The following is a 14,244-nucleotide window of genomic DNA, read 5'->3' on the forward strand; positions in this document are numbered from 1 at the left end:
TCTGTCATTTTGACTTATGTATTTGTAAGAAAGGGCCATGTTGCAGGCTCTAGGCAGAGTGATCGCAGGTGGATCAAAATGTTGACGGATTGGTGGCCGCTTTCGGATGAAAGAAGCGCCTGGCGTCCGTTGGGTCATTGGGTGGATGACATTCGGAAATTCGGAAAACTTTTGGATGAGACTAGCCCAGGACCGGGATAAGTGGCGTACACGAAGAGAGGCCTATGCTCAGTAGTGGGCGACTGAAGGCTAGAATGATGAAGAAAGGGACAAAACATAATTTAACAAAATCAGGCCCGTAAAGTTTTATGAATAAGGGGGTGGAAGTTTGACAAATATATTTGTTTCAGCCCGATAGACCCACAAACCACGAGCTATTGCATCGTGGCATCACATCGCACGAACTACACATCGCTCTGCGCAGCCCAGTACGACTCTAAACCTAGCACGGATTGTAGACTGACGAACAAGAGAAACAGAACTGCAGGAAACAGAATTGAAGATGTCTACAATATTTATGAAGGGAATTTCAAGAGCGTTTACAGAAGACGGAAATTCAGTAAGTACACTTGAACAGTCTTTCGTAATTTTTTTTTACTTCCGGCGCTTCGTTTTCTATGCACCACGTGATCACCGGTCTGCCGTCATAGAAAATGACATGTCGGACGCCTCGGCCCGGGCACGGCCCGGTCTAGCATGAGTCGTCCTTTATTCACGCCACTGTCCAGCAATAGACATTATCCGGTTAACAGGTATTAAGTGCCTTGACATCTTGGCGTAGGTACAGTCGACATCAGATATATCGGAGCAGCCAAGGTGTTCACAAATATCTGAACACGCCTCTATTGTCAGGGCGTTAGAGTGCGTGTTCAGATATTGTGAACACCTTGGCCGCTCCGATATATCTGATGGCGACTGTACCTAGCTGTAAGTAAACTTATACTTGTTTGAATAAAGAATAAGGAAACCATATAAATAAAGGCAGATAATAATGGCAAAAACGCAGACTCATTTCATATTTTATGACGGCAATTGAAAGCGTTTTAATATGCCGGAAGTAGTGGGAATTAGTTGAAATAAAATGGGTTGTAAAATATATCATCGCGGTTTTCACGCTTGCATTTTAATGTTTTTTTCCGTGTAACTGACAGATTAATACAATATGTACAATACAAATACTCTTTATTGCGCACCTTATTACAGAAAACAAATGTTTTTTTTTTTGATTAAATGGAGAATATATTTTTCTATTTCTGAGGCAAATCTAACATACTTGAGACTTTTGAGGTTTCGTCCCATTTCCTTTTAACACTTAGGGATGTGCCCAAATCACGCGAAGTGTTTTCGGCTACTTTTTGATCCCCCTCCCCCTTGGTGATATCTGGTGAGGTTTTTGGCTAAGGCCTCCAGTGCCCCAGGCTGAAAATGAACCAATGTCCTCTGCTATCGCAGCAGGCGCCTGTGCCATTCGGCCACCAGGCCACATAATTTTTCCAAGTATATGCACTTCTTACTGAAGGCCTATGGCGCCCCCTGGCCAAGTGGCCGTTCCTAAGGTAGAACAGTATGGTACGACCTTCTAACTGGATCATCTCAGGTCTGGAGGCCTTGCTCACCTTTTCTTAGTGTATGACATTTATTTCAGTTTATAATTTATATAGTTGTGTTTCTACTTGAAATAAAAACAAATTAAAATATTTACTGAAAATAATTTAATTTGTTCTAATACTACTAATAGTATGTATAGGTAGGTATATTTAAAAAAAGTTGTTTAACCACAGGTCGCAGTACAAAGGTGTCGGATGAAGATCCATTGGTGGCCTGCGTTGGGGACAGAACGCATCATTTGATCGAGAACCTGGACCCTAGTACAGTACGTATTTTACCACAATTTATTTCATAATTTTTTTTATTAGATGATAAAGGCGAGTGCAGACTAGTTGTGCCCAGCGTTTTCTCGGCAAATTATACCGGGAAAACACCGAGCGGCCGCTGTTAGTGTGTAGAGCGCTTAAAAGCTAACTTTCTACCGACTTGATCAAAACAAAGCGAGCTAGTATTATTAGACGTAATTAATGAGGACAGCGCCAGACTTTGTCATTGCAAATGCCATGCTAACATGCCGATTGCGCGCACCCTAGCGGCATACATTGCCATTGTTGGCATTGTTAGTAATACAACTTAGCGTGTATTATTTGATTCCACCGTCCCCATTCTACCATCGGACTTTTAGACGCACGGCCGGTTTCCATCCTTACTTGGTAGATATTCCACCAATTCGCACGAAGCGCTTTGCTTCTACTTTCCTTATGCGCACTGCCAAGGAATGGGATTCCTTGCCGGCGTCTATATTTCCGTGTTCTTATAACCCGGCAACCTTCAAATCAAGACTGAACAGGCACCTTCTGGGCGAGCTCGCTCCATCGTAGGCCACGTCTACGCCTCGGCTAGTCTGTGGCCATGAGTAAGCCCATTCATAATAAAAAAAAAGATATGTTTTTGGTGGTGTGTAAAAGTCTGTGATAACCCTACTGTGTTCTTGTGCGGTGTCGTCATTTACGCAAGCATCAAAGACGTCGGTCCACTGTAACTTTTTACACTGTACCCTTACCTAAGTGATCTGTGACGTTAATCTAATAAAATAGACGCGAGTACGGAATTGAAGTGAAATGAGACGACCTTTTTTAATTAGATCTTAAATTAGGAGACGAATCTCTATTACCTCCGCCACTTTTCTTAATGTTTACATTTTGAAGGCAATTTTCTCAATTGGTTTGGGCAAGTGGAACGAAAGATTAGGTATACATACGGACATAGGAAGACTAGAATAAAAGATAAAGATAAAAAATTGTTTATTCAAGTAGGCATATTACAATGCACTTATGAACGTCAAATAAACCTTTACCGGCTCCAACCGTACACCTCTGCCCCGAGAAGATTTAAATCCCCCCTCAATTGGAGGAGGGTATCCCAATATGGGACCGGCAACAAACTCGGCGGGACACATCTTTTCAAAACATTATTACATCTTATAATTAACATGCATTACGAGTAATTAAGAAAAATACAATTTAAATTACTATAGAATTCATGCAATTATACTCAGTGAGTACATAACTTTATACAAATACGTAGCTCTTTCAGAAAACATATCAAATTCTTACATATCAAATACATAATTACATATAGACTTGCTATAGTCAAAGAGAACAGAGTGTATTGTCATAGTAAATTTTGTAACCAACGCCATCTACATGAGTATAGGCCAAAGATATGGTGCTATCTATTCGAGCATATTTTTTTCTTGATTCCCGAGGCACGTTTTTTCCTTAGACTTTACTTATTTTATACGGAGTTTGATATGCATATTTGCTATAGTTTTGTGTTTTCCACGTGAACCACTAATACTTAATATTAATGTTAATTAGCTCATAGTTACTGTTCGAGAATTTGCTTATGTTCCAAAATAAGAGAAACTGAGAACTAACCAATCGAAATACGACTTTTCAGTGCCTTACAAGTTGAAAAACTATATTAAAAGTATTATTTTTTCACCCTTCAAAAATCTTGGTTAAAAATACATTCAGTTGAGAAAGGGTAACTGCATTAGTTAAAACCACAGAGGACGTAACAATCCACAGTTACATCTTCATACTCGTATAACTGTACTTACTTACCTTTACCTACTAAATGTGACAGTCCATTTCCAACGACAGCTGCACTACTGTTCATTTTACTATGGAAATTGACAATGACAGCGACGCGTTCAGTACCGGTAGTGCAGCTGCGGTTAGAAATGGAATGTTACCATAAGAGACACTATATGCTCGTCGCTCAGAATGTACTAAAATATTTTTCAAGAATTTTCATTTCGATAAAATTAGAATCGGTTGGTGATGGTGTTACTTTTACAATTATTCCACATTACGTTATTATAAAAACCACCACCAAGGGGTTCAATAATGTAATTCTTGAAACATTGAAAGTACTTAATTTTAAAGTTTGTTTAAATTTGAATTGAAATAAAATTAGCATTACCTATACTATAGTCGTACCAAACAAAGTCTGCAGCGGATTTGATAGCCCACGCAGTGTAGGTAAGTGTTTTGTAAACGTCATAATTTCATCCAAGATTGACGTTTAAAATGACACTTGCACTGCGTGGGCTATCAAAAACGCTGCAGACTTTTTACGGTCTGACTATACTTAGGTAGGTACATCTAAAAAAATTTAAATTACAATCTATGGTCTGTGTATGACTCACGCTAGAGAGGGCCGGGCCGGAGCTTCCGGCGCTTCTTTTTCTATGGAAAGCATCACGTGATCAGCCGTCATAGAAATTGACGTGTTTGAATGGTCCCGGTCCGGCCCGGTCTAGCGTGTCATCCTTTATTGTACAAGCCCGCTACTCTGTTCAGATGAGTGACTCTGTGGTCATCCTGATCGTTGTTTTGGGTATAACTGCCGTATTCGAACTTCAAGATATTCACAAGAGACGACACGTACTAGCTCCATTCTAAATACGTTATAGTTTAGTTAGATATCAACTAGTTCTCTTTTGCAGCGTAATTCGGTCAACTAATGTCACTTTTACGTCAAATAGAGTAAGATATCTATTAGATGTGAATTGAATCTCCAAGTCATATCCTGTGGAAAACGTTTAAGAGTATCTCCAGAATCGCGCAAATGTCAAATTTGACAGGTTAGATTTTAAACATATCGTTATCGTATCTTGGTGATGACTAAAAGATATCTAATAGATGTCTATTTCAAAATCCAAATCGGGCCCTAAGTAGTGAATTGATTTTAAAGTGGATTGCACGCTCGAGGCTACACTTTAGCATTGACATGACTTACAATTTTATACCAATTTTATATTTAATTTTTTTAGGTTTTTTAGTATTTCATTTACTTAAATATATTTTCTTTCTTTTCAATATTAGACTCAACAAAGTACCTATCTAATCATAATGTTACATCGTCTTACTAGCCAATTCGAAGTCTTCTGCAGTATTTTTTACTTTTTACGCATCTTGGTATATGCAGGCGTGGCTCACTCCGCGATTTCGTCGCTTTTATACAGGTAGCTAAAAGTACATCGCGCTGTCGCCACCTAGCGGTCATATCTGTGCTATTCGTGACAGACGCGTTTTGTTAGAGAGTGAGTCTTCTGTACGGTAGTACTCATGTAGTACTATTACTTATTCTGTGGTATATGTTATTATTTTGCTGCTCCGTCAATTGTTAACCACCAATTTTTGCTACACCCTTTCCAGGGTCCATGTATAAAACATCTGTACTTACTATGGTATGCAAATAAAGATCTCTATCTCTCTATCTCTAAATTCTCAAGGAATTTTAAATCCGTACGCTACAAAAATGTCAGAGAAAATTCTTCATCGTAGTAAATCTTCTGTTCAAGTTGTCGGGCGATAACAAAATAATACATCATCATGTTTATTTGTATTTATTTACAATAACAACATGTGTAGTTAGTGACAATTGCACTATTCTTTTGCCATGTTATGATTTCGAGAGGTGAGAGTCAGTCAAACCCGATATATCGACATATATTATTTTCTTATTCAAATAAGAAATCCACGCACGTTACAGATAGTAACTATGTATTTATTATTTCAATGTATTTGTTGACGGTTCTATCCTGAATTAATTTATGTGACTTGCTGACATTTTAATAATTAATTGATAAGTTTAAACGAGGTTTAAATGATTATTATATCATCATACCTACACATAACCACCACCGCCGTCATCATCACCATAGACTTGTCTAAATCGTTTATAACTGTAAATAAGTATGTATATATCTACTATTGTGTGCCCTTGCAGTAAGTTATGTTATGAACTGGCCTTTTAAATTGTGACACGTTATTGAATGTGTACATGACAATGCTCTGAATATATGATTAAATAGTTCTAATTTGAATGAAAATATATCTCGACTTATCGGGTTTGACCGCTCAATAGAATACAACGAGGTATTCTATTGTACAGGTAGATCATTGCATTGATTGCATAATTCTAAGCCCCAATCAATTATTACCCGTTTCAACTTAATAACAATACCTATTGATTTTCATTTGCAGACATACTTTGTGAGTGTTTTTGCCGTCGCCCGCGACCGCAGGGCAGGATCCCTGCTCGCTACAGGCAGCGTCCGCCCGAGGACATCTACAGCGAGGAGGTTACGGGAAAATACACCTTATAGAGCAGACATTAGGGGCAAAAGTGTCTTCTATTTTAAGGTAAGCAACGCCTGTGAGATTGATGATAGAGTTTGCAATTGTTACGATGAGAGAAATTGCTATTTTTAATTAACAGGCGTTCGAATTATTTCAACTTTTAATAGGAGCATAAGTTAGCGTGATAATGGTAAAGTGGTAGTAAGTGGGATATTATGGACGTTATAAATTCCAAAGATATCGTACGTCACAAATTATTTTTTAAAATACACTTAGGTACTTATATGTAGGTAAGTAAAATATAGACAGGTATATAGTAATAAAGTTACGTATACCAAATTACAAATAAATAATTAGAATCCAGAAATTCGATATTTATTTGATAATAATTGGAACTTCTATTACTAGGTAAAACCTTTTGACGCCCGTTTGATACCTACCTAAAAACTTGATTACACAAAAAGAATTTCAAAGAGCAAGACTCAATTTAATAATGTCAATACGAAATCAAATAAAGATTCCTTGAATCTGATTTAAGACTTGAACACGAGAAATATTCACGTTTTAGGTGGAATTTTAAAATTCCTTTTCTTTAATTAATATTTTCACATCATGTTGGAAATAGTAGGTACTTCATTTCTTTCAGATAAATCAAAATTCTAATTATTTTTAGTTCTCGAACAATCAGCAGCAGTCATTAATAGTTGACTAACGGCGCGATTCGGAAAGTGAATAAGAGATTAACTGAATACGATATAGTAAAGATATGTGACGTCCTACGGATAAAGGTACCTTATGGCGGTTGGCGCTTACGTTTATTAACGTCGCTCCAATATTATTGCGGCGCTATGCGTCGTAAGCGCCAGCCGCCATAAGGTACCTTTTGTCGTGGAACATCACATAGCTTTACTATTTCATATCCAGTGAATCTCTAATTAATTTCCCGAATCGCGGCGCCAGCCGCCATAAGGTACCTTTTGCCGTGGAACGTCACATATCTTTACTATTTCATATCTAGTGCATCTCTTATTCATTTCCCGAATCGAGCCGTACGTCAAGTGGGCTTAAATACTGGGTGATTTTGAGGTCGTGAGTCGTGATCCTGAATCTTAATAGTACTTGTGAATTATTCAAATATTCAGACAAACAAAAGTACTTAAGTAGATAAGTGGTTTCGTTAAGTTTTTTTACCTATACTACTAATTCTTATATTAGGTACAGGGGTACCTAAATCTACGGCTCGATTCGGGAAATGAATTCGAGATTAACAAGATACGATATAGTGAAGATGTGTGACGTTCCACGGCAAAAGGTACCTTACGGCGGCTGGTGCTTATGTCGCATAGCTGCAAATATTTAAGCGGCGTTAATAATAGCGTAAGCGCCAACCGCATTAAGGTACCTTTATCCGTGGGACGTCACATATCTTTACTATATCGTATCTAGTTAATGTCTAATTCATTTCCCGAATCGCGCCGCCAGTCTGCTTGTAGCGGAGTAGCTCTGAAGCTTTTAGCCACGCTACAGCTCTACCATTAGTCACGCTCTATCTCTGTCACGTGTCTTACCGGTGCACGGTAATTTGTCGCTGCACGGAACTTATCGGCAGCGATAAAATGCAGTATATACCTATCCAGCCCATTTAGTCCAATCGTGTACTGAATACAGTGCAAGTCAGCTACTGTCACTTATACTGCTTGCTCTATGATACTTCTCACCAGACATCGTAAATTTTATAGCATTGTGGTGCAACGGAGTGGTGTTAACGGAAATGGTATAGATAATTCCAACTGAAATGGTAAATTAAGCGTAATATTAACGCAATTAACGCTAATTAATCAACAGGGTTGAAATTGTTTACAACAATTCCGCTAACACCACTCCGCTGTAACTAAAATGCTATAAAATTTACGATATCTGCTTGAACATAACTTAGGTACCTACGGTGACAGTCCTTACGCAAAAATTAAATATAAAACCTTTATAACTCTGAAACAAATATTCATGCTCGTCAACATAAGACAGATAATAAATACGGGAGTCGAACTCAAGTTAACAGCCAAGTTTTAACAGACACTACCAACGAAGCTAAAGTAGATATGAATTTTTTGCCCCACTATCACTATAAAGTCGGATACAGACGGGTGTAACGCGTAATGTAAGATTACGTGTAAAATAGCGTGAACGTTTGACGCGCGCTATTAACCGACAGGCGATGGATTCGACAAGAGCGCTACATTACATGTAGGTAATGCTCGTAGTGCCGTCGACACGCAGAATTCGTGTTACACAATGGATTACATTACAGCCGTCTGGACCCGGACTAAAGTAGCTAATAATATTTTGCCCCACTATCACTTTAAAACCGGATCCAGACGGGTGTAATATAACGCGTAATGTAAGATTACGTTTAATATAGCGTGAACGTGTGAACGCAAGCTAAGAACCGATAGGCGATGGATTAATGTAATGCTCGTAATGCCGTCCACAGGTAGAATTCGTGTTACATTACGCGACGGATTACATTACACGTTACAACCGTCTAAATCCGGCTTAAGATCGCGATTGGATATTGGAATATCAAGTAGAATGCTTACTTAAAAGATTCGTTATTAAGACGATGACGATGCTCTAATAACTTATGCTCCAACTTTTTATATGCCTAGTTATTATTATTAAAGTTCTTAAGACTTGCTGCGTAAGCGCCTTTTAATACTCGTTTCTTTAATAGTAATAGACAAAGAAGAATCATTGAATTAAAAGGTTGTTGGACTAAGTGAATATAAATGTAAATGTAAAAGATTTCATAGGCAAGTAGTTCTGTAAACTTATTATTCTTAACTTTTAATGATTATTTGTGACGTTCCACGGCAAAAGGTACCTTATGGCGGCTGGCGCTTACGTCGCATAGCGCCGCAATAATATTGGAGCAACGTTAATAATAGCGTAAGCGCCAACTGCCATAAGGTACCCTTTACCCGTAGGACGTCACATTTATTTAATTTAAATTCACAGTCATCCGTGGGCTCTCCTCTCTGGCTCTCCGTGGCAACATGCGGCGGTACAGTGGATGTCGAGGTCCTAGTGAGAGGCAAGCAGATATACGTCGCCAGGAATATAGGTTAGTTTCTATAGTTCAACTGTTAATGTGAATATAGTCGAAGAGTCCGTGGGCTCTCCTCTCTGGCTCTCCGTGGCATCGTGCGGCGGTACAGTGGATGTCGAGGTCCTAGTGAGAGGCAAGCAGATATACGTCGCCAGGAATATAGGTTAGTTTCTATAGTTCAACTGTTAATGTGAATATAGTCGAAGAGTCCGTGGGCTCTCCTCTCTGGCTCTCCGTGGCATCGTGCGGCGGTACAGTGGATGTCGAGGTACTAGTGAGAGGCAAGCAGATATACATCGCCAGGAATATAGGTTAGTTCCTATAGTTCAATTATTAATGTGAATATCCTCGAAGTCAGTGGGCTCTCCTCTCTGGCTCTCCGTGGCATCGTGCGGCGGTACAGTGGATGTCGAGGTCTTAGTGAGAGGCAAGCAGATATACATCGCCAGGAATATAGGTTAGTTTCTATAGTTCAATTGTTAATGTGAATATAGTCGAAGAGTCAGTGGGCTCTCCTCTCTGGCTCTCCGTCTCCGTGGCATCGTGCGGCGGTACAGTGGATGTCGAGGTCCTAGTGAGAGGCAAGCAGATATACATTGCCACGAATATAGGATAGTTTCCTAAACGAGACATAATATAACACTTGTATATACTAAAGTCGTTTACTCTGTACCTATTGTTTACAAAAGTCAGTTTTTTCTAAAATGTGTTTGACCCAAATAATTTTTTTTCAGATCGCTACCTCAAATTCTCCGCGGACGCTTCAACTTCGATTCAGGAGACCAGCGATGAAGGTTCCGTGCAGTTTGACTCAAGTTCTGAAGAGGCTAAGATGCGATATGTGGTCAGGGTCCTACCTAGCCGGTGGGACCAAGAGGATGTTGGGATTGAGGTAAACTCTCTCTCTCTCTCTCTCTCTACCTCTCTCTCTCTCTCTACCTCTCGCTTTCTTCCTCTCTGTGATAAAAATAATCAATGTTTGCTTTTGTTGACACATGGCGCTATTAGTCATATCATATGGTAAAGTTTAGATGGCATTATTACACGTTATAACAGTAATTCTTTCGCAAAAGAAAGCCAACTCAACAAAAATGTCACGAATAAAAAAAAACAGTGAAAAAGAGCAGCAGTTAAAATGTCCAAATAATCTATTTTGTACTTCTTTTAGCTGACAGTATCTACATCCCGCTGGGGCATCATTGAGCCGGAATTGTCGGACGATAGTGCGACAGTGCGAGAGCTGAGGCCGAAGCGCACCTGCTCGTCCATCGACATCGCCTTCTTGCCAGCTACGCACTACGCCAATGACGTCATCAGGTATTTATTTAAACTTTATTGCACATTATAAAGACATCAATACATCAATATCCCGCTGGGGCATCATTGAGCCGGAATTGTCGGACGATAGTGCGACAGTGCGAGAGCTGAGGCCGAAGCGCACCTGCTCGTCCATCGACATCGCCTTCTTGCCAGCCACGCACTACGCAAATGACGTCATCAGGTATTTATTTAGACTTTATTGCACATCACAAAGACATCAACACATCAAAATCCCGCTAGGGCATCATTGAGCCGGAATTGTCGGACGATAGTGCGACAGTGCGAGAGCTGAGGCCGAAGCGCACCTGCTCGTCCATCGACATAGCCTTCTTGCCTGCCACGCACTACGCGAATGACTTCATCAGGTATTTATTTAAACTTTATTACACATCACAAAGACATCAACACATCAAAATCCCGCTGGGGCATCATTGAGCCGGAATTGTCGGACGATAGTGCGACAGTGCGAGAGCTGAGGCCGAAGCGCACCTGCTCATCCATCGACATCGCCTTCTTGCCTGCCACGCACTACGCGAATGACGTCATCAGGTATTTATTTAAACTTTATTACACATCACAAAGACATCAACACATCAATATCCCACTGGGGCATCATTGAGCCGGAATTGTCGGACGACAGTGCGACAGTGCGAGAGCTGAGGCCGAAGCACACCTGCTCGTCCATCGACATCGCCTTCTTGCCAGCCACGCACTACGCGAATGACGTCATCAGGTATTTATCTATTTAAACTATATTGCACATCAATACATCAACATCTCTCTTGGGCATCATTAAGCCGGAGTTGTCGGACGACAGTGCAACAGTGCGAGAGCTGAGGCCACGCACTACGCCAATGACGTCATCAGGTATTTGTATATTTATTTAAACATAATTGCTCATAAAACAAATCAATATCTCTCTGGGGCACCATTAGAGAATGCAAATCGGTTATTTTCGGTTATTTTTTGTATGGAAATAATCGGTTATTAACTGAAACCGCGGTTATTACCGTACAAAAAATAACCGATTTGCATTCCCTAGGCACCATAGAACCGGAATTGTCGGACGACAGTGCGAGAGCTGAGGCCGAAGCGCCGGCCTAGCCAAGGTGACAATTGCTTGCGCTTCGCCATCGAATCGCTCTGTGTCTCTATCACTCTTCCATATTAGTGTGACAGTGACAGATTGCGTTTCGTTCACTACGTAGCCTTAGCGATTGGCATGTTGTCTACGGGGCCAACTCGCCGATCGACATCGTCTTCTTAGGGCCACTTTGACCCGGGGTTAACCGGTTAAACCTGGAGTTACCCTGGTTACCAGCACAATTTCACACTGGTTTAACCGGTTAACCCCGGGTTAGTGGAATGGTGCAAGTGGCGCTTAGGGACCACCTTACTTAAGTAAATTCTTCAAATGCTCGTTTGCATTGTTCACAGGTACTGCATAGTTGCTCGAGAGACAAGCAGCGGAGACCTGTACTCTTGCGCATCAAAGCGAGCTTCGAAAACTTGTATTAACCGCGTGCAACGGCCGCCGTAAGTTTTTTTAACTGCGAAAAAACCTGAAAAAAAAAATCACTCATGCCAGCCATGGAGGATGACGTACTAAATAGAACGGTTTGGGTCCTACACGAAGCGTCCGACACTTTTCTGTGATCACGTGAAATCTAAATGTATAGAAAAATCTATAGAAATCGAAATGCCGGACGCCTTGGCCCGGACTCGGACCGTCCTGCCTCAAATTCCCACCACTCCATAATATATTTTTAAAATTTGAGCGGGTGGGTTTGAGAAGACGCGAAAATATAATTTGAGAAAAATAGTAAACATAATGATTTACTATCATACTTTTTTACAGATCGCGAGTGATAAAGCAGAAAGTGACCGGACTGAAGACTGGAAGAAAATACGCCGTACAAGTGACAGCCTCAAGCAAAGGAATATCTGTGCCATACAAAACTTTGTACATCGACTACTCTTGCGCATAATAAACTTTACACCATAGATATACTTGGTCAAGCAAATCTTGTCAGTAGCAAAAGGCGGCAAATTTGAAAAATCGTTCAAGGTAGTACATTGCTACTGACAATTTGCTTGACCAGCTAGCGTATTATGGATAGCTTTATCCATCTTTATCCACGTGATAAAATAACTGTCACTGTTTAACACTGTGGGATAGAAAGTGAAGGACACCGTTTTATCACGCTGTCACGTAGACAAGAAAGACCATCATATCCGTACAGACTTTAATTAACCTTTTCGCCGCCATTGACTAGATATAATGTCACATTTCATGCCCCACACGCTATACCTCGTTTTTTTTAGCATTAGAAAAAAGGTAAACAATCTTGATGTGTCTTTTAATTGAAAAACACATTTTAAAAATAAGTTACGGCAAATATGTAACAATTATGAATTTAATACGATCATTTGTGTTCTTCTGCTTTCATAAGTAATAGTTTTTGGTTTTTAAAAAGCATTTTTCAATTAAAAGACAATACATGTCAAGATCGCTTACCTTCTTGCAAGTTCTTTCTAATGCTAAAAAAAACGAACTATACGACTTGACCTATTATGTCATACGGCGGGTTGTTTAAGTGCTATTTGTGGCTTAGCGTTGAAGACACTTTATTACTACCATATTGGGGAAAACATATAAAACTCAAAAATGCGCGTTTTACCAGAGATACGACGTAGCTAGATCGATTTATCGGTAGCCAAAACTCCCAAATACCAAATTTCATCGAAATCGTTAGCCGTTTCCGAGATCCCCGATATATATGTAAGTACTTATATAATTATATTAATTAAATATAAAAGAATTGCTCGTTTAAAGGTATTAGATAGATCGATTAGATTGACGTGGCGGCGAAAAGGTTAATTTGAAATTGAACTTAATTTACTACTTCCACCCTATTCTTGGAAAAAATCGTAGAAGATACATACTTAATATTGAAGCTATTTAATATTTTTTTGCAAATTATATTTCTTGCTCTGTTAGAACTAAATGAGGCTTGAACTTTGATAAGACGATTTTTTTATGAAATAAGTACAAACCGTTTTAATTCTCTTGAATATGAAATTATTTTGCCTGCCTTTAAGATCTAACCATACTTATAGGTAGAGGTACCTATGTATAATATGAATAAATATAATTTTAATAAAGCATATAAGAATATACATTTTGATGTAAGTATTTTGTGATTAATTATTAGTTATTGTAAATAATTTCCTCTCTATATTTATTAATGTATAGATCAAGACCATAAATAGAACTACAATCCCTTAATTTTTAAGAAAAACTGTGGCATTTATTTCTGTAGGTAATTAAATTTAAATAATAACAACTAAATAAGTTCCTAATTATTATTTTTTTGTAAATAGAGTGTAATAGACCATTTAAAATATATCCGGTTTTTATACGATTATCTTTCTTTTATTTCCCTTTTCTATTCTTCTATAATTTTGGCTCCACTAATTTAGATAACTTGCAAAGAATTTCAACAATCCAGTAGAAATACCAATGCAGCTTAATTTTTCTAGCAAAACATCTTTATCTGCGCGATCGAAAGCCTTTATCTCGATTTTAGGAGATTGCAAATACATCAACCAGGA

General features: G+C 39.1%; 1 protein-coding gene across 1 annotated transcript in view; it reads left to right on the forward strand.

Moving 5' to 3' along the window:
• Window positions 1-12,617, forward strand: part of LOC134672894 (protein NDNF-like) — a 61,982-nt gene extending 49,365 nt beyond the window's left edge. The window contains exons 6-15 of the mRNA XM_063530843.1: window positions 351-559; window positions 1,782-1,873; window positions 6,108-6,266; window positions 9,219-9,324; window positions 10,044-10,201; window positions 10,478-10,626; window positions 10,870-10,889; window positions 11,212-11,362; window positions 12,067-12,165; window positions 12,488-12,617. Of these exons, the coding sequence (XP_063386913.1) occupies window positions 351-559; window positions 1,782-1,873; window positions 6,108-6,266; window positions 9,219-9,324; window positions 10,044-10,201; window positions 10,478-10,626; window positions 10,870-10,889; window positions 11,212-11,362; window positions 12,067-12,165; window positions 12,488-12,617 (1,273 nt within the window). The remainder of the gene's footprint in view (window positions 1-350; window positions 560-1,781; window positions 1,874-6,107; window positions 6,267-9,218; window positions 9,325-10,043; window positions 10,202-10,477; window positions 10,627-10,869; window positions 10,890-11,211; window positions 11,363-12,066; window positions 12,166-12,487) is intronic.
• Window positions 12,618-14,244: the final 1,627 nt, after the last annotated feature.

This window comes from Cydia fagiglandana, chromosome 17, assembly GCF_963556715.1.
Source record: "Cydia fagiglandana chromosome 17, ilCydFagi1.1, whole genome shotgun sequence".
Classification (NCBI taxonomy): domain Eukaryota; kingdom Metazoa; phylum Arthropoda; class Insecta; order Lepidoptera; family Tortricidae; genus Cydia; species Cydia fagiglandana.